The 27,670-nt window shown below is 38.6% G+C and overlaps 1 protein-coding gene across 3 annotated transcripts in view; it reads right to left on the bottom strand.

Moving 5' to 3' along the window:
* Positions 1-27,670, bottom strand: part of LOC114480087 (neurexin-1-like) — a 577,574-nt gene that overhangs the window by 405,733 nt on the left and 144,171 nt on the right. For all 3 annotated transcript variants that reach the window (XM_028473908.1, XM_028473906.1, XM_028473907.1), the window contains 2 exons: positions 27,372-27,545; positions 20,540-20,659 (listed from right to left, as the gene is read on the bottom strand). In XM_028473908.1, coding sequence (XP_028329709.1) covers positions 20,540-20,659; positions 27,372-27,545 — 294 coding nt within the window. The remainder of the gene's footprint in view (positions 1-20,539; positions 20,660-27,371; positions 27,546-27,670) is intronic.

Genomic DNA, 27,670 nt, shown 5'->3' with positions numbered 1-27,670 from the left:
CACGCGCAATGATACTCAATGAACACAACACTGTCACACAGAGAGTAAGAATGTAGATATATACAATTCTTAACAATTTATTTCTTTCTAGATGCGAACTTCACGCCAGCCCTGTGGACCACAAGTCAGGCAAGGGAATCTAAAAACAGGCATCCTTGGTTAGAATGGAAGGACAGAAAGTTAGGTAAAAACCAGTCAACATGCAAAACAATGAATCCTGTCAGATGTGTTAATAAAAGTGTAGCATATGTTTGTTAATTAATTGATGTAGATGTTTAGAGAAAGTCTAATAATAACTTCCAAAAATGTGGCATTTAAGTTGTAGCTTTGCTTGCTAGTGCAAATAGTGTGAATTTACTTTAAAAAAAACTAATGTTATACAATTTGAACCATGTTTTAATGTACATTCAGGTTGTGGAGTGTGCAGGGCCGTCAAAGCAACTGCTGTCTTGACACAAAAATGAGTGGGTTTCATTCAAAATCTAATCATCAAATGAAAACAGGGAAACTGCCTTGACCAGCATCAGGAACAAGATCAGGCGAGATGAGATATCCAGGGGGGGAGATATGATTGGTTTTAACCTGATGAGAACTGCGTCAGAAACTGATCTTGCTAAAACCGATTATGCATTTAGAACAGCATATTTAGTTGCAAAACATGAACAGACCATTTACTGATCATGATGGCTTGATTGATTGATCTTCAGCCAAAAAGTAGAGTCAACATGTGCACGAATCTTCACTCAAGGTGCAGTTGCACAAAAATTGTCCAAAGTATCATTGCCTCTTCAAACAAACTGGCCATTCTCATTGATGAGGCAACTTCAGTAAGCCACAAATCTGCAATTATTGTAAATATAAAAGGATCTGCTCCTGAGTTCATGTTTTTGGAGCTTGTGGAGAGTCAAGGAGCAGAGAGCATTGAGAATCCTTTATTGACCCGTTTAAACAATGCAGAGTTCAAGGATGAATGGCTTCAAAACAACTGGATGGCATTTGTTTCTGATAGAGCAAGTGTAATGCTTGGCAAGAACTCTGGTGTAGCGACTCGCCTGACTATCAGATACCGAAAGCTTTTTACATGGCATTGCATGAATCGTCATTTAGAGCTAGCTGTGTCTGATACTGTTGGTGAGATTGTGTCAGTTAATCATTTTAAATAATTTATGGAGAAGATTCACAACTTATACAAAAAATGCATTGGAGCTCTTGGATGCGGCTCAGAAAGTAGAAAATAAGAAGAGTTTTCAATACCAGATGGGTGGCAAGTAGTTTTTGTTCAGTAAAGGCTATCTGGAGATCATATAAGGCCCTCAACAAACAATTTTGAAAGTGCTGCAGGAGACCAAACAAGAAATCCTAAAGAGAGGCAGACCTACAGATGTCTTGGAATATGCTTACGAAGGAAATAGTTTATCAGTGACCTTGTATTAATGTATGATGTTCTGTCTGAACTTGCCAATTTATCTGAACAACTCCAAGCACATTCAGTTACACTTATGAGTGCAGAACACCTCATTAAACGGACAATGGACTTCATTCAAAGAATCCCCAGGAGAGAAGTCAGTGGACGCAATGACGGCACAAGCTTCAGCCCATTTTGGATCAGTTCACAATGAGGCAAATGGAAAGCTTAAACCAGTCAATGCCAAATGAAATGCTTCAGGATCTAGGCAATCTGGACAATAAAAACTGGCCCCCAACCCCTCCAGTATGCCATGGTGAGTCACATGTGAAACGCCTTTGCAAGCGATTCAACATTTGTGAAGATCAAGCTATAAATGATATGCAAGATTATCTTGAAAACCCTAAAAGGGAGCTTGAAGATCTGAAACTGTGTCATCACTTTAACTGTTGGCCCCGCCTGAGGAGACTCTGGGGTCGAAAAGTCCTCCACCTCAAATGGCAAAAGTGTCCGCACAGTCGAACTCGCTCATGTTTAGCTCATTAGCAAGCAGTTGTGATGTGTTTTGATTCTGTGTGTGCGGGAATGGAGGGGAGGGGGCGGTGACTGAAAGTAAGGCTTTTTTCTAACTTCCCTCCTAGTGGCAGCTCAGCAGAAGGCAGGGGTGTGCTCACCCTTTAAATGCCTTTCTTCACTGACAGTAAAAAAACAATAAACACTAAAAACAACACCTACACACAAAGAGCACAATAACTTATTATTTACTTAATTGAGTATATTTCTAAATTATTAATTCAATTATAATTAGTTTTACTTGTAAATAAAGCTGATATCCGGAGTTTCTCAGAGGACGTCTCTATGTCCAGCCCTCATCAGCTCCAGTTCCTCCCCCTGCTTTTGCCATCAACCAGAAGCCACGCCTCTACTTTTTCCTAACTGGCATCGCGGAACTTAACAAGGTTGCATTGGGCCACATTGATATAGGTCTTTGGGTCAGATGAGAGCCAAAATCCTATTTTAATAATAGTTTTCTGTTGTGACGCACGGCCTTGTTTCCGTGCACAGTTCCGCATTCACTTTGATTGACAATCTCAAAAACAAGAAGTTGAAGCCTATTGGCTGGGTGCACTCGGCAATCGTTTCCATTTGTATAGGGGTCGATAGGATGATGGCGGGACTTGAATGACCACCAGCAGTAGACCATAGTAAAAGGCTAGTTAGGTATTTTTATGAATTTTAAAAGAATCATACATAAACATAGATTTCTCAGAAAATTTCAGCTTTAAGTACATTTTAAAACAAGTCAAGTAATTCATTACATTTCTACACCCAAAAAAAACGTGTTAAAATCAAGAAAATCCACCCCTTTAGAGTATCCAATTCGAAAACTAGGGTGCAATGATGTTAAAATTGTTCTTTGTGCCTTTAGAAGCTGCACATGTAATAAAAAGCACGTTAAACTTACGCTCGTGGAGGTCGACATGCTTGGCAATGTTTGAGTGCAGATTGTGTCAATGATGTGACGAATGGAAGCCGCTGCAGTCAATTGTGATGTGCCTTTCTAAACGCCCCACTTGCTTCACACATAATGAGGTTGAAGAAACCTTTCAATAGCCTCATGAAAATGAGAGGGCTTACCTACCGTGGCACGCCCACACCGGACCCCAAAAAATATGCAATTTAAATTTAAAATCATCCTCAATTTTGAAACAAGCCTACTGCCAAGCATTTTTTGATATAATTTCAAGTGTAGAAAACGACATTTGACAGTGTTAATGTTTGCTAAAGTATTCTCAAAAGCTGATGTGTCTGTGCAAAAACACAGCTTTGATTCTTTTATTTTCTAGGTTTTTCTAAGTAGAGTTTAATGCTTCTCTGAATGCTGCTTCCTGTTTATGTTATTATAAAATATGTCGGATTTGAGTGTTTGTGTTCCTACAGTTGCATGCGAATGGCAAATAGACTTCAGCAATATAGCACTTTATACAACATTATACAACAGTTAGTTCCGACCAAGTGATTTGATTGGATGACAGACATTTTAAGAGTGCTGATATAGAGTAACAACAGCACCGGGACTTCTTACGGATCATATTACTCTGCTGTACAGCTGATTTATATACCGTTAAATAGGGTTACATCCCGGGCTCCATACCACAGTACACTGTCACTACGTTCACACTGCAGATCTTGCGTGATTGTTATCAATTAATTTGGATTATGGACTTAGGGGTTGAACAGACTAGTCGACTTTAGTGTTGTTTCCCAACTCTGTCCACGTAACGTCGACTAGTCGCAGTACCTGACTTTTGCCGAAGATGGCGGTGCAACGCAGCAAACGAGGGTCCTAGTACCCCCGCACGGCAAGGCAGCACAACATCAAGTGTTTCTCGCTCCTTCCTGGTTTGTGTTCAAACAGCAGCTGGTAGACAGATACTACGGCTAATATACATGCTCAGGTCTGTGACCCAAAAAAATTTGTGACCGCTGCGGCTTCTCGGCGGTATAGAAGAAGAGTGCTACGTCAACTGCGTAAACCTCTCCGTAGCTATTAAAGAGCTATTTACACCCCTTTAAACATGATGCTCTGGTAGGTGAAGTAAATGCAGACTGGAGAAGAATTACAAACGTGTTTAAGAGGGTGTAAATGTCCACCGAGAAGCTGCAGGGATTGAAACTGTCGCCACCTGTGGTCAGAGATTTTTTCGGGTCACAGATTATGGCACAACACCGGCACTCGACTGCAACTCGGCTTGGCTTCGGCTCTTGGTGACATCATCAACTAGTCAATGTCGACTTGACTATTATTCACATGAATTCGCCCTTAAAAATGATGAAGTCGTTCAACCCCTAGACAGAGTACGACCCTGAAGTGACACATGCACAGAAGAGGCACGTACGGTGTTCACGGAAGTAACAATGGAGGCGTCCAGCGTAGGACTGTGTATCACGCTGAGAAATGTTCTTTCCAACAAGAAGTCAACACTTCATAACTATAAGGGGAGTGAAAAAGAAGAGAGCCAGGTTTATCGCTCTAGCCGTTTGCAGTTTGATGGCCGCTACATCTTTACAGAGGAGTGTTTGGATGCAATGACATAGATTGAAAGCACCTCGGCCGTCTAGACTGCAGTTGCAATGCAAAAAATCACACATGAAAGTCACCTGGGTCGGATTGGGAAAAAAAAATCGGAATTGTGCCGTTCAGACTGTTTTTAACATATTGGATACAAATCGCATTTGGGCAAAAGGATCAAATTTCAGCACAACAGCAGTTCCTCTCGTGTGATATTGTTGGACTTTGACGTGTTAATATTGTGTACTGGGGCACAGTCATGCTGGAATAATATCAAATTATTCCCACATAATTGGAAAAATAACACTACAAAATACCGTGGTATACTGAAGCATTAAGAATTTTGACGAGCTCGGCAGGAAAACTTGCAGTAATTTAGTCAATGGATTTTTTATTTTTTTATTCTGCCTTAAAGTTCCCTGTTTTTAAGTGGAAACTTACATTACTAAAAGTCTTAAAATTACTTTAATATTAGGCATTACACATTGGACATTTGACAGATTAGCTGTTCAAGTAGCTACAGTTGCTTGACATTTCTTGACATTTCTTGACTATTTTTTGCACCCTGTAATAGATTTCTCATTCACTATTATTTCCTCGATCTATTGGAGGAAGCAGATTCTGAGGGCCTGACTCTTGACTTTGACAGAGGTGCATTATTTAGCATCTTGCTAACATATAATCAATTTTTACCTGCAAAGGTTTTTTTTTTTTTTTTTTTTTACAAATGAAGGGTTAAGGCTCAAGGACATTATGAAACCAGGCAGTCACTGATCGATACATCTGTCAAGGAGAATTTTAATCGTTTCGTAGCGGTTGCAGTTTTAAAACCTTTAATTATAAAAGGTAGTACGATAGAGTGACAAGTTCTTAGAGGTTTACAAATTCTACACATTACAATACTAAGTGCTTTTGTAAGTGTTTGGAGAAAAGGGATGGAGGAAAAATAATAAAATAAATAGAATAATGAATAGTATTAGTTGTATGCTACATGTGTCAAACTTAAAGCCGGGGGGCCCAAATTCAGCCCTTTAAAGCTCCCAATGTGGCCCGCAGGAGAAAGTAAAAATGACTGCAAAAACATGACTCATTGTGTAAATCATCAACTGATTTAAATGTAGACATCTCAGTACCTCCAAATACACAAATTTAATGCAACTTTGCAATTCTTTATCCAGGGATTAGATTTTCCATGCCTATATCACATGACGGACGTCATTTTTAACCTCATTAAATTAAATAAAAAATTTTCACCAAACATGGAAATTTAAGAAATTATTGCTCTGATATTGTCGGTGTGTTACATTTTTTAAATACTATCATACGTGGAAGTGAAAACTAGGGAAAAAGAATAAAACAATTGCTCGTTTTACTACTTATAATCTGTGGCCCATTTAAGATTAAAGTGGTCCGTATTTGGCCCCAGAACTAAAATGAGTTTGACACCCCTGTTGTACACTATTATTGGGAAAAAAAACATATTTTCAAATAATTTGGGCTCTATTTTCCCACGTGTCCAAAAATCTGCGCAGCGGCGCTGTTTTAGGCTACACACTATTTCTGCCTATACTTAATTCAGTCGCTGCGCGCCTTCCTCCCAGTTACGCACTGTGGGTGGAGCAGCCCTGAAATGTGGGTGTTCCCATTCAAATCTGGCTTTACGCGCATTCTCAGTCCTTTTCTTCTTACGCACTTCTAACCCTGGAATAAGTGCAGCCCCCCCGATAAGGTGAAACATTGTATTGCACTAGAAATATGGACTCAGTAATATTTGAAGCCACACGGACTTGTGATCACTCAGCTGCTGCTGTTAATTCAAACTCTGACAGACGCAGACTTGTGTCCACGTTGGTCACAGTGATTCAACTGTTTTCATACTGTCCAACGTAAAGTCACAGTTTGATCCACTACAGAGTGAAAGCTGTCATATGCAGATGAGGATGGACCACAAACTGTTCCCACACATCTTTTAATGCGACTCAACTCAGGTTGCTTTAAACATCCCTCTGTATTAAAGCAGGACTGGTCATTTCCTCATATCTCCAGCATCTAACTCGGTCACGCTTTACAGCAATGATGATGATGATGATAGAGAGAGATTTTAACTGAGACTCGGACAGAAGAATGCGGCCGATCCTCAGTCACACCGCAATAATCTGATCAATGATCTGATCAAAATCAACATGTTACATTGTTTGTCAACGAAGGCGTTTCAAATTGAAAGTGAATTTTATAATTTTCATGGATGTCACTGACATTCGCAAGCGTTGGGAAAACTCCAGGTTCCGTGATTTCTAGACAGCCCTAAAAAAAGGACATCACCGCCTCCTTTCCTTCAGCCCACCTTCATTCACACATATGCAGTTTTGCTCTACTTACGCGCGGTGAGCGTGTTAGGAGCCTGGCCCGGAGAATATGTGTATGAGAAAAGTGCTTAACTGCAGGCGTGCAAAAAAGCGCTTAAGTCCAGACAGTAAAATAGACCCTTATATGAATAAATAGATACATAATACAGACTAACTATAAATGCATTTTCTAAAACAAAATTACCTAAATTCCATATATACAGTATATATATGAGAAAGAGGGAGATAGGTTAAAGACAAAATTACAACTCTTACTACATCAATAAACACTTTCAGCCTACAGGAAGCAACAAAGGAAAAAAGAGAACTGTGAGTTGGAGAGGAAATTAGGAGTGGAGGGTGGAGTTGTTAGGAAAGAGGCTGAGACGCGGTGCAAACAGAAGGTGAAGAAGGGAGCCTGTCAGATCAGCTTATTGACAGCCTAAGCCCTGTGGGGTTAAACACAAAGAAGCTGAGCATTTGTGTGTGCGCACGCCTCTCTGTGTGTGTGTCGGCCCTGATGATCCAGCACGTCAACCTGAGTGAAGGTCTCTGAGGGCTGAGGCCCTAAGGAAATGTTGACATCCCTGGTTTCCTTTGTGTTTGCATCCTTTGCCCAATGTCCAAATTTGTGTGTGAGAGATAAAAGGCAATCAAGCACAAGAGAACAAGACAGCGACCATGTGGGAGTCTGACTGCCTTACTTACTTAGCAGCATTTCCTCAATCCCCTGGTGTTATATTTATCAATATAATTAAATATTTATTATATCCTGAGAGTGCAGTTATTTCTACAGCACTGCTATTATTTCAGGTAGTCAGCAAAATCAATACTAAACTTACATTTCCTTAAATTGGACCTGTCATTCACATTAATAATAGTCATACTTTGTTGTTAAGATAAACCACATTTCCAGTTGTACATCTACTGTAACAATACAAATAGAACCAAACCTAGAAGTCATTCTGAATTACTGAATTTCTCCATGTGAAAACCTCTTCATGTGTTTTATCAACCACAATAACAACTCCCAGAAAGCCAGATCTTGCAACGAGTTGGCACTTTTGGCATTCTTCTGGCCCGTACAAAATAGATTTGAGCCAGAACTGGCCCACATATGATGCTGCAAATGTGGGCTAGTTATCTTAAAACATATCTGGCCAGTTTTAGCCAAATTATGGCAAGTCAGCATTTACTAATCTGGATGTGAGCAAAAAGTGGCCCATGTATAAGGTACCACATTTGTTTGGTCTGTTCTTGCCTGACATCTGGCATTGCGATGACTTGGTTTTGGCCATTTTTTGGCGGACCAACCAAGTGCCATCATTCCATGTGGCATGTGGGCCGGATGAACAGGCCAGCTGTGGGCCCACTAAGCCAGATATGGAACAGAAGAATTTTGACATCTGGGCTAGGAATACATATCTACAATTTCTTCATAGAGGAAGAACCAGACCGTAGTTTTTGAGGAAGTAATCCAATTTCCAATTAAACATGTGCGTCATACTGCTGCGAAATCTTGAAAAAGACAAGCTCTTCAGCTCTCCTTACTTTTGGAGTCCCTAACAACACCATTCTCAAAGATGATCACTCACATTCCCAGACTTTACACCTGCAGCTATACTGCTAGTCTGTGAGAATCAAGGCCACTTTGACAAGTGTCTGAAACTTTGTTCAGACTAAATCAGTTTCTGTCAGACCTATAGACTTCCAAGACAGCTTGGCAGAGTCAGACGTATGGGTAAACCTCAAGACACTGGCGAAACCTTTCGATTTCCAGTCAGTTGCACCAGCTGATCAAGAAATATCTTTGAGTGCATCTGTCCAGACAACCCTTTATTCTTTATCTTTCAGCTCTTTGTGTATTTCCAAAAATTCTGTAACACAACAATTTTCCAGTCCGTTGAACAACTTTTGTCTTAAGCTTAACTATCATTGAGAAGAGTATGTTAACACAAGAAGCTGATTAGATTATAGCTTCTGTGAAGCTATGGTCTAGGCCAGACAATTGTAGGCAAAACTTGTTCGCAAGTATTAGTTTATAATAGCTTTTACAGTTAAACTTTTTTCTTATGCACTTTAGGCTCAGTTTTTAATTAATCAAAAATCTGTGTGGATGTTTTGTGTAGGACAGTCTCATGTACTGTAGCAAGTTTGGTGTCAATTGAGCAAAACTTGTGAGGAGATATTTTAAAGAGTAATGTACTTTAGATGCTTGTTGTAGCACCACTATTGGGACTATGGGCCTGTTTCTGCAGCTGAGGCTATCAGGCATGGGAGTGGAGCTTTTTGACAAATTTGATGATTGTTTGCACATGGGAAATAGAATTTCCTCTGAAAAAGATGAAGAAAAGAACATTCATAACAATAGGTTTCTGGCTACTAATAAAGTGTGAGGATGACAGTTGACTAGATTAATGTCTCTTAGCCCCACTTAGTGGTACATCTTTAAATGTATGTCTACTTTTCATTCAAGCTTTTAAACTAAGTGAACTATTCCATCTACAGAAGGCTTTTGATATGGCGTGCAAGTGACTGGGCTCATTTGGATGCAATTACAAAGCCCAATTAATTGTCCTTTGAAGCACAATGTCATTTAAAAGTCTGTGCAATTGGTAATTAAAGCTAAGCAAGCAGGGGAAAATTGGCTCGACTTCGGTACAAATAAAAATTCTGAATGCTATATTGCATTTTCACCTAATTATTATTATAATTTTTTTTTTTTGGCAAAAACCATCTTCACTTACCAAAGTTGGAGGTATCAGGAAGCCCAGAATTTTGTCACATTTAATGGACTTTTCATTTATCTGCCAGTGTTACAGCAAGTTGACTATAGAAAACCTATTATTTCCACCTAAACAGAATGTTGTGCCAAGCTATTACTTACACCCACTGCTCCCTCCATGGGCCCCCGACTGTCGCCATCCACCCTCAACCAATTCCTTTCAAGCTCTTGACACGGTGACTTCTAAAGTCCAAAGGGGCTTAGCTATGCCCTCCTTTTGAGGAGGCCAAAATTGCTTTTGCATGCTTAAAAAAAAACAGTTTCATAACTCACTTTCCACTTGGCTTTCCATGCTTCCAGTTCTAGTGTCTGCAAACAGGGAGATAGCTTCAACCTTTCTGGCTCATCTCCATCTCATTTCTAGGGCAGCCTACGACTGAAATGCAGGAAAAATGGAGGGAAGCTTGTTCTATGTGTGCGAGTATATATTTGGGCTTGGCATCAGGCAAACCAAGTCATTATTTAGGACCCACACTGTGTTTCTAGTCTAATGAGGTGGCGGTTAATTGCTAGGTCTGGACAGCAGCATACTGGGTCAGACTGGCAAAACAGAACTGTGAAAAGGTGGACACTAAATACTATGTGGGAGGAATGAACTTCAATGAGAATGCCAGGGTAGGAGGCCATGTCTGAGTCTAATTCACCTTCTTTTGATTACAATTTGATTGAGACCCACCTTGCCTTGTCAGCTTCTCGCACAAAAATGATTTCTCCAACTCGAGAAATATGTCTTCTTCACAAAGTTACAGCTTTGCTTTACTGCCTGTAACTCTGTTCTGACGCACACTGTGTAGAATCATGTTGTGACCTTCATCTCAACAAGTTGCCTGACAATAGATGTTAAGCCTGAACTGTGTAACACACACAGAGGCAGAGGTTTATTTAGCTTTGGAAACCAGAAGCCCTCTTTAGCTGCATTTCCATTACCCTTGGAAATGCGGAAAATCTAAATAGCGCAATAAAAACTGGTAATAAGAACATCTGAATTTCTCAGAGAAAACATGACGCGGTACATGTAAACAGAAGAGGACACCGGGACATTTGTTAGCCTTGTACTTTAAAATTATTAGTGCCACATTAGACGTGAAACAACAAAGGAATACGGAAAGTTATAAGGAGGTTGTGAGTGTCCATCTTCCTGCAGTGAAGTCTCGCGGGACGAGATTTCATGGGAGTTGCGAGACTCCTGCCCAAAACAACGTTCAATGGAAACACGTTCATAGCGCAAATATACTTTGTCGACATTTATACATATCGCTTTTAATTTTCAAAAATCTGTATGGGGACCTCGAGTTAGATTGCTGTTTTGCTAGGAATGTGGCATGTTCACGCTCACCTGTAGAGCCATTGGATTTGATTAGAGCAATGCATTTCAGTCATCTGGTTTCATTAAAGTCTAGTGAGGAGAAATGGATAGGAGGACCCTGCATGACCAGTGCCTGCTGAAAACATATCAAGCCTATCAGGCATTAACAGCATGCTAGCAAGAGGAAGGCATATGGGACTCGAATTACTGATGTTCTCGCTCCTTTAGAATTGTAATATAATCAAACGCACAAGATATAAATCACTCAATAAATGATAAGAACATGACTGAATGCACTCAAAAAAAAAGATTTTTGCTGCTTTAAAGTAAATGCACATGCAAGTTGCCACTTTGCATTAACTTACATATATTTCTTCGAAATAACTGTCAAGCATTTTCCAGCATGAAAACAAGTTGCCATAATGTTTTAAAATGAATGCTAGATTCATAAAATTCCCAATATTGTACAGTGTCAGTGTTAAGAAATTATGCTAAATAACATCTACTTTATATGAGTCAAAAAGGCCAGTAACAAAAATGACAGATTGCATTGAAATAATTGTGATTAATAATAATTACAAGATGATGGATCATTAACTGCAGATGTAATACATTCCAATTGTTTAATAGTCCTATTGGCAAGGAGGCTGGGTGCTTTGTCTTCAACAAGATCTACTTGTGTCATGGCAGGTGGGTTAAGGTTTGGGCCTAATTGCAAAGTTAAGAAGGTGGCCAATCAGGTGAAACTCTTAACCAAACATCTAGTGAATTAAAAGACAGAAAAACCCAAGATGAGTAAAGTACATAAAAAGCTCCAAGACTGACAAATATCCAACAGCAAAAGAACACTGGCAGACTGGAAGGACAGGGCATTCAAAACAATGTACCGTCAAACAACACTGCTTAGGTAGTGATGGGTAATTTGGTAGATAGGCTTCACCTGTGAGAGAACAGGAAGGGAGGGAAAGACAAGAAGTTCAACTTGTGCTTTATTTCTATACTTACACATTGGCAAGACAAGGGGTTTACATCACCAGTTTCTTGACAATATGATATTGAGTCTTTGGACAACGGCACAATATTTGTCATTAAAGTTAAATTTTGATTGGATTTAATTCAAGGGCCTTTGATTGAATGAAGACATTGATATATATCCATTTAACAGCTGCCTGACTTTCTGAAAACAGCAAGAAAGAAACCATATCCATTATTTTATTACATTTTATAATAACTAGAAGTACGCTGCATGACGGAATTGAGAAGATCCATCCTTCCATTTTTCAACCCACTTTTCCCTTTTCAGGGTTACATGGGTCCACCCTGGACAGGGCGCCACTCACTCCCATTCACTCCTACTGGGCAATCTAGAGACATTGACCTAGCATTAGCTTTAGCCTAGCATTAACTTAGCATCAGGATCAACCTAGCATTAATATTAATGAAGAAAGTAATGCTGAAGAAAGTCTAAAAATGTTGAAAAGGTTGAAATGAGTTTAAAAAGTTTGAATAAGGTTCAAGAGGTTTAAATATGTTGTTCACTTGAAGTGAACAGAGAGCTGAACATGTTAAAGGTTGAAATTGGTTGTACAATGGCTGAACAGCTGAAGTTCAAAGTTGAAAATTTAAGATGTTGATAGCACAATGAATGGGACAATTAAAAATCAAAAAGTTGAATGGTTTGAAAAGTTCAAAATGTGTTAAAGCATTGCATAAATTTCCAGAAATGATCTGAAGGTTTTGACACCAAACTTGTTGAAATCATTTTAAAATTGTGGGATTAGTAGGTGGTGGACAGAAGCTGAATAACCATCATAATAAAGTTTACGGATAACAACAGTAGTAGGGTATTAGGCATCTGTTGTATGGTCAGTTACATTTCCATAAACAATATCATAATACACATTGACACAACTGACTTGACGAAGAGGTCAATAAGAAATTAAAGGGATAAATCAAGACACAGGGCCAGACGTTGACCAGCAATCCCAGCTATGCACTGGCACTCTGCGTAGGATTAATATGCCTGGCAGCACTGTGTACTGGCAGCTGTACGCATTGTTACTAATGCCCAGCATGAGTGTGCAGTTCAACAAAGTGTTGCAAGGACACATCCTTTCCTCCCAGGACCTCCCTCTCCATACCCCTCCGTCGTGCTTTCCCTCCACGGCTCGAACAATCAGAGAATGAAAGGGAGCGAAGGAAACAAAGCCCTCAAACCACACGCACTCACACAGCATCTCTGCCTGAGTCGGTTCCAGATGAATAAGGCAGAATACCAAGTGGCCCACTTATACGCTGCGCAGAGACAAATAGACCAGTCAATCACTGCAGGTTGCTGCTGAATAACAAATGCTCTGGTGTGTGGTGTATAGGAGAGCTTCCTCTCTATCTGCTGCTCTATAAATGTGCCAGTGTGCATAAACACTGTACAGTTTGGACAACAATCCCTTCTTGTGTGCTTGTCATCGTCATGACCTCGATCCCATAGATGTTAGGGCTGTTACCCGGAATAGAAAGAAAGAGGCTGGCATTGGAATTGCAGAAATTGGCTTCTTGAAGTTAAACGTTTCGAGCAAATTAAAAGTCGATGGAGCTGCAGTTTGAGAAAATTAAGAGAAACTTTTCCCACAAGCCTGCAGAGGACTCCATAAAATGCGTCTCATTTAGATTAGGAAAGAAGATTGAAATGATTGTACGACAGGAAGGGGTGTAACAGTACGCAAATATCTTGGTCCTCTTCGTGCTCCGGTTTTTGATGTTTTGTTTTTCCATAAAAATGTAAATGTGGTTTATGATGAAAAGTGTAAATATCATGAGTCACAATAACATTTTAACAGCTTTACAAACACGGGATCAACAGCGGCCACCCAACGCTCAGGTCTGTGACCAAAGTAGAATCAGAGAATGATAGCGTAACGCCAGTCTTATGTAATTTTTATCATTAGCATGAATAAGGTGTCATTCGCTAATGTATGACACCTTTGGAGCTATGTTGGCATTTTTTGGGTTGGGTGGAGAGATCTAGGGGGGTTTGGTAGGGTTAGGGTAACAAACAACACTTAATGGCAGCCTTCATGACACCATATCCATGCTAATGACAAGTGTCATGTCGTAATAATGTCAGCGTAATGTCAGCCTTATGCATAAAACTTCAAGTAAAGTATAAACACTAAGACTAAGACAATGATTATATAAACACAAATCAAGAATAAGGATGTAATGCCAATCAAGGACTAAATACAAGTGCAAATATGCATGTAGAAATATAACAATAACAACTTTGAATAGTATTATCAAATAGGTATGCCAACCAAAGTTGGTTGACACTTACATCTAGAGTTGTAACTATGTTAGTCTCTGTTCTTTCACTGTCCGTGGGTTGTTTCTCAGTGATACAGCTCGGTTAGCAGCAACATGGCTAATAATTGGCTGTGTCTGACAGTCTGAAATGCGTGAGGTAGAAACAATTCCAGTCCTTTGAAAACTCATTATTTACAGTTGTTGACTGTAAAGATTAATGTCCTTTAATAACCACTCGGTAATCATCTCTACCGTACCTTTCCCTTACCAAAACGCTATGTTATGAATATGTGCACCATTAATTTTGTCACACTCAAATAACTTTTTCAGTTTGTGCATGTATTTTTTTAATTCATCAATTAAATTACTGATTAATCTTGTAATTACATTCTAAATATGAGGCTACTTTTGCCATCCTAAAGGAACATACATGGATTTTAAACAAGTGGATGTAGCTAGGAGCGTTGTTGCTAATTTATCATCTTGAAGGTTTTTATCTGGATCAAGGTGAGAATACCAGCTTATGACTTTCCACGGTTGTATGGATCCAACTGCTAAACATAATAATCATAATAAATACATAATGAACAGGAAAGGGTAAAAAAATTGTTCAAACTTTAAGACCAAAGCTCAAACCCTGAAAATCAACCTTAGCAAAAGTTGAATGAGAGATGTGAAAAGTAAAAAAAAATGTTCAGTCCAAATAAAAGTTTTGCATTTTCTTACAAAAAAGATTAAAGATTAAAAAGGTTACAAACAAGAAAATAGCCATGAAAAGGCTATTAAGCTGACAATGACAATAAAACGACCACATTAGTGTGCGACAATGCCGGATCTTTAATGACACCACAAACACATTTTAATATCCCTCATGCATGATTTAATTACTCTTTAGCATCGTACCATTATTACATACATTTGTAGGATCTTTTTTTTTCTCATCCTGGGAGCCAAATATCAGACACTCAAACCTGGAGCTTGTTTGGAGATGAAACTTCTATATCACACTGTTTCAAAAGAAAGTCGCTCAGTCTTAATACCATTTCTCAGGAAGGGGTTTCTACTAAAGTGGTAGAAACATGCATAGCTTCTGTTTTGTTTTCTTTATCTAATAGATTATAAATTAATATAAGACAGATTTATGATCTTTTTGTGAGTATGCCAATATCCGAGTATTGTGCAGTGTCTTTTTCACAGTGTGACGGGGTGTTTGGCCGGTTCTTTGAGATTCATAAAAATCGGAGCTATATATAGCCCTACCTTTGATGCTATTCTGCTTTACCTTTCATAAAGCTACAAAGCACCGCAATCTGTCTACCTGCCTCCACCACTGTCACTCTTGTAATCATGCAGACAGCAGCAGAATCCAAGCTGTAATACAGACAACGCGACAAAGGACTTTAACCTTTACAATGCAATCAATCTCGGATATGCAGACAACAAATCGAGGTCATAAGGTGAGACTCACAAAACCTGTCAATAGACATGAAACCATTACAAAATGCATTTCGAATACGAATAGCACAACACAATTTGATAACTCCTACCTTGGTTTTCAGAAGCAGCTCAAGAGAAAAGAGTCCCTGAAGACTTGCATGTTTAGGAAAGACTTGGTTCAACACAAGGACACACAAGCCAATGGGATGTGACGAAGGAGAAGAAAAGAACGACTGAGGCAAAGAAGGAAGCCAAAGGTTAGACGACTGATGGGACTTCAAGGTCAAGAGATTGCAACGTGTCGAAGTTGGAAGGTACGTTGACGAAACGGCAGGTCGTAGAATGTGCAGCTGTTTGTCAGGAGAGAACACGACAGATACATACACACAGCAGCGAGGCTGGCATACCACTGTACAGCACATCTGGAATAGACTCATCAAGACATCTCAAGTGTTAGGATAATTGATATATTCAGGTATTTATCTGTGGGTGATCTGGCAATAGGCATGAGCAGTATTTCTGATTCAGACTAAAGTCCAATTTTAATGACGATAATCGGCAGAATAACAAAAACCAAGAATGACCAGCGTCGCTAAGACCTTAAAAGCCTCTCAGTCTTGATTTGTGTTAATTTAGAAAATCTAGCCACAATAGCAACATCCCAAATAAAGTGCACTCAAGCTACATTTGATGAAAAATATTGAGTCCATAAGTTAAAGTACAAGTGGGAGGGAGAGTGGACATCCTCAGGTTTGGAGACTTTAAAGTGCTTTTGATTTAGTGTTTCACCATCTATTGTACAAATCTTTCTCTGCAATAACTACCAGAAGATTGTTTCCATCTATTTATTTTTGTATATCAATGACTTTAATGTTTTAATTAAATAATAGGACCCCAAAAACCATATGGCCATTAAAGGTTTTAAGCCTTCCAAATAACAAATAACTTTTTGTTAGGAAAATGTAGGAAATTATTAAATGTGAAATAGTGCTTTCATAAAAGCCTATTTGTATATTCTGCTCTGTGACATTTAGGTCTGAAACAATTCATGTAGTTACTCGATTAACTCAAAATCTCAAATCCTTAAAAAAGTAATGTATTAAAATTTATATCGTCATTTTAGGCCTTTAAAGCATCAAATTTGAGAAAAAGGGCACTACATTTGAGAAATTGTAGCTCACTGTCTCTGATCATCACTGTGACAATTCTAATAATGTCTGCAGCACAATATTTTGAGATAGAATAGAAATACTTTATTAAGTCTGTGATAAATTATTTTTCTCCGCTGCTAAAAACATCATTCCATTGTTTGTCAAACACATACACATAGGTTTCTAGGTTACCATAGCAAATAGGCTCACCCCAGAAATGATATATTATTTGTAAGTAGTTAATTGACTTAACTGTATAAACACTGCATGGTTAGACTGCAATAAATTAGATTAGTTTTGGAACCAAATGTTTGATCATTTCGCAGCCGTGTCAATATCGTTATGCATTATTTGTTTTGGTTGCTTAAAGATGCAAAAAAATTTTTTAAAAGAAAATCAGATTAATCGATCGATAAAGTGCTGGATTAATCAATTCCAAAAAGAATCGATAGCTGCAGCCCTAGTGACATTTCTTAATGTACAATGCAAGTTTACATGAGCTTCTTAAATAGTCGGATTTCATCCATAAAACCACAATCACATTTCAGATTTGAAGTTAATGATATATATTTACTCTCAGTCATCACATTATATACTTTTATGTTTAATTTACAAATTATACTCAATAGCGGTGGTTACAAAAATGGGGGGCACACCCTCTGGGTGGTGTGACGTCATCGGGGTGGGGGGGGTACGGCCTTGCTGAAAAATCATTATTGTTTATTGTTCAAAAACATGTCTTTCATGAGTTTCAAAGAATAGTCCAAATTATTTACCTTTTTTCCCATTGTTTATCCAGCTAGCTTGATCTTCACTGTATCCCAAACATTGCTATTGTGTCCTAATGCAAGATAAAGCGTCCACTTTAGCCTATTTAGATATTAATAAAAACAGTTAATCTTTGAATGCATTAAGTATTAGTCAGGAGGAAGGTTGTTGATGAAATATATGACAGCAGCTCCATACTTCCTCAGGCTTCTATGGCTATGGATGTAGCTTACCTTTATCAAAAATGTAGGTAAATAAAAAAAAAAAAAACCATGGTGTGAAGCTTTGCAGTATTTTCATCAACCTCATATATTTGCATGAAAAAATCAGTTGACAGATGGAATTATTTTGTTTTAAACTACCTTAAATGTTTAAAAGCCAAATATAAGAAAATGCAAAATCGAGTCTAAATTACGCTAGGTAATTGAGTATATTTTTGCTCGAAAGAGGAAGAAGAACTTGCAGGGGGTAAAATGTGATCTAAAATTGCCAAATCACCCAACCCTGTTTGAAATTAAAAATAATAATGATTTTTAAAACAAAAAAAACATAATAAAATGAGGCACACATGCTTGAAATGCTCAGTGGTCTCTTCTCGGCGGTGTGTATACTGTAGTATGACAACCTCTTACAAAATTTATTGCACAAGTTCAAATGAAACTCAAAATGGAAGTGAAAGAGATTGAACCAGCAGCCAAGTGACCCATAACAAAAACACAATAGTGTTTTTTGATGGAAAAGAAGGAAGACTGTCTCCGTGTGTGTGTGTGTGTGTGTGTGCGAGGTTATGCTTTGTGCGTGAATTGTGGAGCTGACTGTTTAACAAAGGGAAATGTGTGGAGTAGACTGATAGTTGTTCCACTTGAATGCTTCCTTTTTGGCTGGAAGTTGTAAATTATATTTGCTCAGGCTGGTAGTGAAATCCCTCCCTCTGGTCTACACACTCGCAAAACAGTCACACGTCTCTAATAGTACATTAACACATCTTGGTTCCACACGATTCTATTCTAGAGCTCTAAAAAAAAAAAAAAAAAAAAAAAAAAAGCACACTAACTCTCCCACAGGCAACAACAAAAGACAATATTTTTTTACCTCTGCTCATCAGGGCGTGGCTGTCGCTTTCGCTGAGCAGCTATCATCTAAGCTAGCTCAGCGCCACATTCAGTCAAGCAAACATGGCAGGTGACAAAACAACAGCGATAGCACATGGCAGTCAATATTATTGTAAATGAAACGGGGTGAAGATGGAGGTGAAGCTGATAAAACAACGCTATTATTAGCCTGTCAGCAGGGCTAACAGACAGAAGAGAGCTAATCGACAATTGTAGCTTATGCTAGCTCCGTTTATTTTTTTTATTTTTTTTGTTAGCTAAAAATATACAATTAAATTAGTGTCTAATTCCTCATACGATAATAAATACTTCTCTTTTAAAAGATTATTTACAGCGTCACGAACAAGAAGTCAGGTTTCCAATCTTTATTAAACGTTACGAAAAAAAAAAAAAAAAAAAGATGAATTGCAATGAAGCTACCTTAGCAATATCTATGCAAATGTTTGTGATATCAATTTAACTTAGAGGCCCCTCGGTAAAAGAATTAGCCGCAATCATATTTTGATAACAACACACTGTCGGGCTCAAAGGGAAGCATTGGAAACGCTCAAATAAACAGTACGTTTGTGACAAGTGTGTTCCACACTTTCGTCAAAGCCTCTTTTTTCCACGCCGTGCCTGCCAGCTACTCAGTGGGTGACCACATGGCAGGCACGCAGGCCCTAAATCGCTGTTTCTCTTCACAGCATGTGGCAGCAGCGTCTCGGGAGTCAAGGAACCAATCTCAGGGTAAACAAAGTTTAGCGTGAATAATGAGTGGCTAATACAATGTTTCAGGAAGAATGAGAGTACAGGGTAATTTACATTGGCTCTGGCTAGGCAATAACTATGAGCTATTCCCAGAGGTGAAAGTAATGGATTACGAGCACTCATGTTACTGTAATTGAGTTGCTTTTATGGGTACTTGCACTATTCTACATTGAAGTACATTTCTCAATCAGTAATTGTACTTGTACTTAAGTACATCTTAAAAGAAGTAAAGTAATGTGTTACATTTCTACACCCAACCGTTACTGAGTCAATTATTTTTTGTGCTAATTATTTTTTTTTTACTTCCGTTTAATGTTTTTTTTTTTTTATAAACTGTTGACCTCAGCCAATTTCTTCAGTTCATGTTGTGGTCTCTACCTATTATGTTGTTGCCCACATGCCATATTTGGCAAGGCACTTATTTAGAGTTCATACATGTAACTATGCTCGGAGCCTGAGAATTTTGTTTTTCATTTATTTATTTTGAATGGAATTTATTGTTGTTTTATTTTAAAAAAAACTGTACATTTTGACAAATCTTTTATTTTGTGCAGATGCTTTTGTGGAAAATAAATTAAATTCCAATTGTGCGTGAGATGTTTACTGTACTGTATGCAAGGGAACCATGGCAAGATGTATTACCAAAAAGAAATGTGGGGGGTGAAAGTAACAACTAACTTTTTTACTTTGAGCACTTTAATTGAGCCACTTATTACTTACATTTGAATATTTTACAGTATGTATGACTTACTTGTACTTGAGTACAATTTGAATCAAGTAACAGTACTTCTACTTGAGTAGGATATATAAGTACTCTTTAGACTTATGGCCATTCTTTACAGTAATATATCAATGAATGAATTATTTTTCAGCAGATTTATAGGGTTTTTACCACTGTTACAAACTGAATATAATAAAAAAAAAAAAAAAAAAAAAAAACTTCCGGAACCCGAGAGACAGACTGCAACAGCAAGCTATAGCAAAGTTGCCTGTGGAGCTTCTGCTTGACCCCAGCGAGTCACAACAGCATTAGCTAAAACACTGCACTACACCATTCACTCAAACCAAGTTCGCTCGAAACGTGTAAAAAAAAAAAAGTGCGCTTACGGTCGTTGCAAAACGAGCCACCATAGGACGTCATGGTGCAGTCGCAGGTGAAGCCCTCCCACTGTTGGAGACAGACTCCCTGATGGTAGCAGGACTCCTCCGTACAGGTGGTACTTGGTCCTGAAAACAACAGCAAATCGGATTTAAAAAAAAATAATTAGATGAAACAAAACGAGTGTCAGTGGAATGGTTTTCAGCAACAACATCAGGGTTGTGTTCAATTTCCCTCTTACTGGGCCCATGAGAGTTATGTACTGTAATGGGAAATATTGTTGTGAAATAGTTTTTATTCTGAAGTATATGAGCTTGAAGGGATCCTCCACTGTTTTTACAGAAAGAAGCGTCTATTGATACGGAAGTGTATCGCCTGACTCAAGAATTCTTCCTTCCGCTGGCGTGAGTTTGAATCCTGCTTTTGTAATCTACATTTTTTTCATTTTAACATATTTAACACGACAAATTCCAACTTTAAAAACACATACAAAAATAAACATTTTAGGGTATTTCCTGGGTTAGGGTTAAAATAAAAGGGTTAGCGGTGTGCCTAAAATAAAACTGACGGAACTTTAAGTCACGTGGTGCACCTAACGTGACCTCAACTGGTCAATGACGGGTGCCGCGTATGAATAGATTCGCAGTTTATTTATACGTTTCCGTATCAATAGCCACGGCCTTTGACAAATGTGACCTAAAACCTTTGAAATGTCCTTATTAGAAGATCTATGCACCATATTAATTTCATTGACTTTTAAAACAGGGACTACTTTACCCTATGTGCCGCCATGTTGAAATGACGTCATTGGGTTCTATAGGAGGTGAAGCATTCAGGATTCTTTCTAAATGAGGACTTGTGTTGCTTTGGATTACTCTAAAAATCAGTAAAATTGAAAAGTGAAAAAAAAAGGTAATGTAAACTTCTTTTGTTTACTGAGAGATGATAAAATGAAACCGTGACCCGAAAATATGTGGCCACAGGGGGCAACAGTTCCCACTCTGCTGTTTCGTAGACGCCATTAAGGAGAGAAGAAGAGCTCTGTGCATGACAACAAAAGCAACCAGGATCCTGGTTGCAGAATCCTGCTGCTCAACGCAGCAAAGGAGGTTTACATCATTTTTTTTTTTGCTCTAAAATTTCCTGAATTTGTAAAATTTAAGGGATTAAAATACGTAAAACTGATATGTTGAATGACATCATGATTCTTGTTTTCACTGTATTTTCATTTCTTTTTTTATTTTTATTTTTACTATGAACAAGATCTCCTGTGGGCCAAACTAGATGCTCTGGTGGTCAGATTTGGGGCCACAGGCCTTAAGTTGTTTGACTACCCCAGATCTGGATGGAAGATTTACAAATGAGAATACTGTAAAACCATGCCTGTGTTTGTATCGGTGACATTTAAATTCATGCTCTTTTAGTGAAGCTGTAGTATCAATTTTACAATTAACATCACCGTAGTCATTTATTTATTTATTCATTTTTTTACGCAACAGACGAGATTGACAAGTGTTGATCCAATATTTTTATTAGAAGCTAATACAACTGATTAAAAACTGAGAAACTTAATTGGTTTTCTGATATAAATATTGCTCATTTTAAGAAAAAAAAACTTATGTTTTATGAAAAAACAGTATGTTGAGATTGAAGATAAGGATGCAGATCGAATCTGATGCATTGAAATCACTATGAAAATATATATATGTGTGTGTGTGTGTGTTCATGTGTGTGTTGGTGGCTGCCGCTCTCATTAAAATTGGAATCAACCAAGATAATGTTTTATTCAAGAATCGTGATTCAACTGTAGCGTAGTTTGTTTCTGCACAGTTAACACAACTTACTGAAACACAGAATTGTAATGAAACTATCTTTAAAACAAAAATTAATTAAAGCACAAATACATAAAGTGACAGCTGTTTTTCCACATTCTGTCCCAGATTGTCCGTTGTCTGTTAGCTCCTTTGCTAATTGCACCAGTAATTACTATTAAAAAAGCTCCCTTGAGGAGCTCATTACTGTTGCAGTCATAATGAATAACTGTGTCTTTTAATCACTTTCTCAGTCTTCTTTGAAACTATTGATTGGGAAATATTACCTGTGCATGTGTGCCTGCAGAGCTGTTATTAAGTGCGTCGGGTTTCTCGGAGCGTGGCGCGCTCCATCTGCTCCCGAATGTTGCGCAAACTCCAAAACGTCAGATGAAAGGAAGCGAGCCCGATACCAGAATAAAACCCGTGAGCACACATCTCTGTTCTCCCACTGCTGTCTCAACTGACAGCTTGGTTACAGCTGGAACATCTGTGAGAGCGTTGAGAGCTCAGTGAGACGCACACATTTAGGGCTCTATTCTACCATGCGCACAAGTCCAAAAAGCCGCGCAGCGGCGCTGTTTTTGGCTGCGTGCTATTCTCCCCCTGTACTTAAGTCAGTCACTGTGCACCTTCATCCCAGTTACGCACTGTGGGTGGAGCAGCCCTGAAATGTGGGTGTTCCCATTCAAATCTGGCTTTACGCGCATTCTCCGGTGTGCGTAAGTCCTTTTCTTCTTATGCACTTCTAACCCTGGAATAAGTGCAGCCCCCCGATAAGGTGAAACATTATATTGCACTAGAAATATGGACTTAGTTACATTTGAAGCCACACGGACTTGTGCGTTGTGCAGCAGCAACTGTGATCACTCAGCTGCTGCTGCGTGATTTATTAAAACTCTGACAGACGCAGACTTCTGTCCACGTTAGTCATAGTGATTCAACTGTTTTCATACTATGTCCAACATAAAGTCACAGTTTGATCCACTACAGAGTGAAACAAGCTGTCAAATGCAGATGAGAATGGACCAGAAACTGTTCCCACACATATTTTAATGAGGCCTGGCTCAGGTTGCTTTAAATAATTTATATTTAAAACTGTGTATTATGGAAGCCAATAGTTGTGTTTCACTGCAAACATCCCTCTGTATTAAAGCAGGACGCTCTGCGGCCACGTTACTTTCCTCAGAGAGATTTTAACTGTGTCTCGGACAGAAGAATGCGACCGATTCTCAGTCACACTGCAATAATCTGATCAATGATCTGATCAAATCAACCGGTTACATTGTTTATCATGTAAGGCGTTTCAAATTAAAAGTGAACTTTATCATTTTCCCGAATTTCAATGACATTTACAAGCAGTGGGAAAACTGCTTGTCTAGACAGCCCAATCCATTAAACTTTAATTGAATAATTTGATTCTCTCTTTTTTTTTTTTTTTTACAATACTGCTAAATTTTCTCAAATTAGCCATAAAAAAATACATTGCACATTTCATATTTACATTAAAAACAATCTGAAATGCAAGGAATATATATATATATTTTTTTAAGGCAAAAGTGGAGATGCCCTAGATCACAAATGTAAACACTTGTTGTTTAATTTACCAAATAATTCAGTTGGAAGGATTGAGATGTAAACAATCCTTTAAAATTGCCCTAACTTACCCAAGAATTTGTCGCAAAATCAAAAAAATTACAATTACAGATCTTGCAGGGACTGATATCTGTCATTGGTTATATCTCTCAGTGCTTTACAAACCATATAACCATGCCCTTTATATATCATTGGTTATATGAGGAATATGAGAATAATGTTGAAATTTGGCTTGAATGTTTTTTCAGAATTCAGGTGTTTCCATTACCAGTTTTTATGGCACTATTTAGATTGTGCGCTTTTCCAAGGCTAATGGAAACACAGGAATAAACAGGATTGTAGATGACACTATTCACCATTTATTCAACTCCCTTTGTTTATTTCTACTTTTGTGCTTCTTTGTTGTTGTAAAGTGCTGAGTCGCTCTGGGGCTACAGGAACAATTGCTCATCATTGTAACCTTTGCTTGCCCTTTGGCTGAGTAGAGAAACAACCAGCAACCACCTTTGGCCCCTCTAGGTTTCTTGGCAACAAACTTCCTAAAAACCTTTAGTTTAGACCTTGACTGTAGTCCTAATTTCAAGCCACACACAATAATGGTATAAGGAAATTGTGTTTATAGCTTTTCTGTAATGATAGTAGGTTATTCTGAGTTTGATAAACATTGAAACAAAGCATTCATCTAAATAGATTTTGATGTCATCTGCGGGTAATTTTCACAATTTTTTCACAGCTGCAGGACAAGGCTTACTAATATCCATCCAACAGGTCCAACCCTTCTAAACTGGTCAATTAGAGTGTTCAAGTCTCTTGCACATCCAATCATTAACTAACATTAGCATCCATTTCAAATGCCTCGAGGAGTCAGAATGATAGCGTAATGTAGTTTGAAACTGTGTTTTGGTGTAGCAATGGGCTATATGCACGCATCATTTCCGCGTTTGGCGTAAGGAAGCAAAGATAGTTATGAGATGTGATTTCGTTGTACATCGACTTGAATGTGTCGGTGGTAAAAAGTTACACAAGTAAAATGACGCAAACACACTTGAACCTGTCTTGCACATAGAAATCTATGCTGCGCACTTTCATTGACCTACTATTATGTGTTCCACGAGTGTCCAACACTTTATAAATTCAGCTATCCCATCACAGGTTTATTCACAGAACAAGTATGTATTGTATTCATCAAAACACACGCTACAAGATATGTGTATATATATATGTGTATTTATTTTAACCGAACGAAGCATTATTCCTCGTCAATGTCAACTGGTGACCCACTTCTGCTGCTCACAAAAAACCTGGAAATTTAAAAAATATAAACCTATTGAAAGACACCAAATGGTAAATTTAACAGTTGGCTAAACATGATTATGGGGTGCATTATACACTTCCGTATTATATATATATTTCTGTTTCAGGTATCTTGATGGTGGAGCTGGAGGTTCCTGATGGATGGTTCGCGGCTCAACTATTCTGGGACACTCGGATGGACTATTCTTCTATGCTATTCTGCTTGCCCTTCTGTCCACTAACCCCAACCAGTCAAAGCGGATGGCTGCCACCTCTGAACCTGGTTCTGCTGGAGATTTCTTCCTATAAGAAAGAGGGAGTTTTGTCTTACCACGGTCGTTAAATGCTTGCTCATGTGGATCTTGTTGGGTTCTTTCTTTCTTACTATGGACTTTATATTTTGTTCAGCGCTTTGAGATTATGTTGTTGTCTTTTGTGCTACATAAATAAAGTTGAATTGAATTTAATATTATTTTCAGCTTGAATGTAAAGTTACGAGGGACACAACAGGAGGTGCAGAGCGGCACACAGCAATGGCGGCTTGAACTGCTGTCCTCTATGAAGACAGCGCTTCGTTCGCTTACATGTTGTATTACACGTAAGGGGAGACACAAATAGTAAAACAATACAACAACAACTAAAATATGTGATAATTAAAGGCAAATATTGACTATACCGAGCGGTGAGGTTGCTAGCATATAGCACAGTAGTAGCATTCAGTGATCGCCATGTTCCTGCGTGCGTAGAGTCCATTGTGGCATATATAACTGGAGGCAGGTAATAACGACGATACGATAGAAAAAAGAGAATAAGCAAAAGCTGGATCAGTGCTGCTTGGAGTGGGCCAGTGTAGCCCTCTGGGAAATCAAGCCTGTGCTCTCTGACGATCAGTGTGCTGTTGAGACGTGGCGGAAAGGGGGTGTTAGAGGTGTAGCGTGTGTGAAATGAAAAAAAAATGCTATTGCCAAAATCCATTGTTTAACTCTGGATTAACTTCCACACCACCAAAACTGTCGGCTAAACGCGGGTGAAAATGTGTCAAATGCATAATGAGGGACGAGAAAGAAACAATAGATTTGGGAGGTGCAGTGGTTTGCCACAGTAACAATAACATGGCTGGAGGAAAATAATTCAGCGAGGCTTTACAAGCCAAATGCGGATGTAAGGAAGGCCAGAAGCGGACAGTTACTGATGTTGCACTCACAGAGGTATCTTAAGTAGGATCTGGTCTTGTCTGGAAGCCAATATCTTCCAATCCATAAAGGTAATTCATGGTACCCTTATGACACAGATTTTATTCCTGTGGCAATCAAAGAAAAGTTGCTGTGGAGTCTGGACGTTACCATCGATATTCAGCCTTGATTCAAAGCGAGTGCAAAAAAGTAAAAGAAAAGAAAAGTGCTCGATGGCTGTTGAAGACCTTTGTGAAGTTATCGTGTTGTACAGGTTATTACCTCTGCCACGGAGGTCATACTTTCACCTGTGTTTATTTATTTATTTGTCTGTTAACAGGAATATGGAAAACGTACTCATGGATTTTGACAACATTCTAACCTAAGATAGATTTTATGCCCGGGATGATTACATTGAATTTTGGAGGGGGATCCGGATCAATCTACTGATTCTGGATCAGTTTGAAAAATCAAAAAAAATGTGTCACTATCGCTCATCATTGGCTAAATTTAGACGTAAATGTATTTCTTGGTTCGTCAATCACACCGCCAAGTTTCATCTTGATTGGATCCGGATTGTGTATTTGAACATAATGTCTCTTAAAAAAATGGTTGAGTCCATACATTTGGACCTACTGTATTGTTATTAACGAGGATGGGAATTTCTTCCAAGTCTTTTAAAGTGTGAATGTTCATGGTACTATGGTGAAGATCACTGATCTAGATAACTGCCGATATCTGGCTCAGAGGATATTCGGTGCTTGGCGGAGGTTTTACGCTCTACAATGACGTTAGTTCAGGATGTCAGACAGCGACTTTGAAAAACAAACAAAAAAAGGAATAACTTTACTTTATATTAAATACATTTGTTCTGGAAGGGAGCCTATTCTTCCCCTCTTCAAGAGAATGACAAGTAATAAATGGCTTCCATGCTGTCGTCATGACCGTCTCTTCCTGTTCCTACTCACCATCGCAGCCTCTTTCCACCTGGCCCACCCTGTGGAGGGCATCCGCGATCAGGTCAGGGAGTCTCCCGTTCAGGTCCACAGAGGCCAGACACCCCTGGTACCCATCCCGGGATGCAATTAGTTTGGGCAGATTGTTGTACATGTTCTTTGCCACGCCACCAATGTACAGCTCTCCTGTAGAGGGAAAACAGCACAAATTAAAGATATGAAACACTTTATTTGCCAGAAATACATTTGATTAAGCATTCCAGCTTACAAAAGCCAGTTGTTCTAGACATTGTGCAGATTTACGGTTGGCA

Source organism: Gouania willdenowi, chromosome 18, assembly GCF_900634775.1.
Source record: "Gouania willdenowi chromosome 18, fGouWil2.1, whole genome shotgun sequence".
Lineage (NCBI taxonomy): Eukaryota > Metazoa > Chordata > Actinopteri > Blenniiformes > Gobiesocidae > Gouania > Gouania willdenowi.
This window is presented reverse-complemented; position numbering and strand designations above follow the sequence as displayed.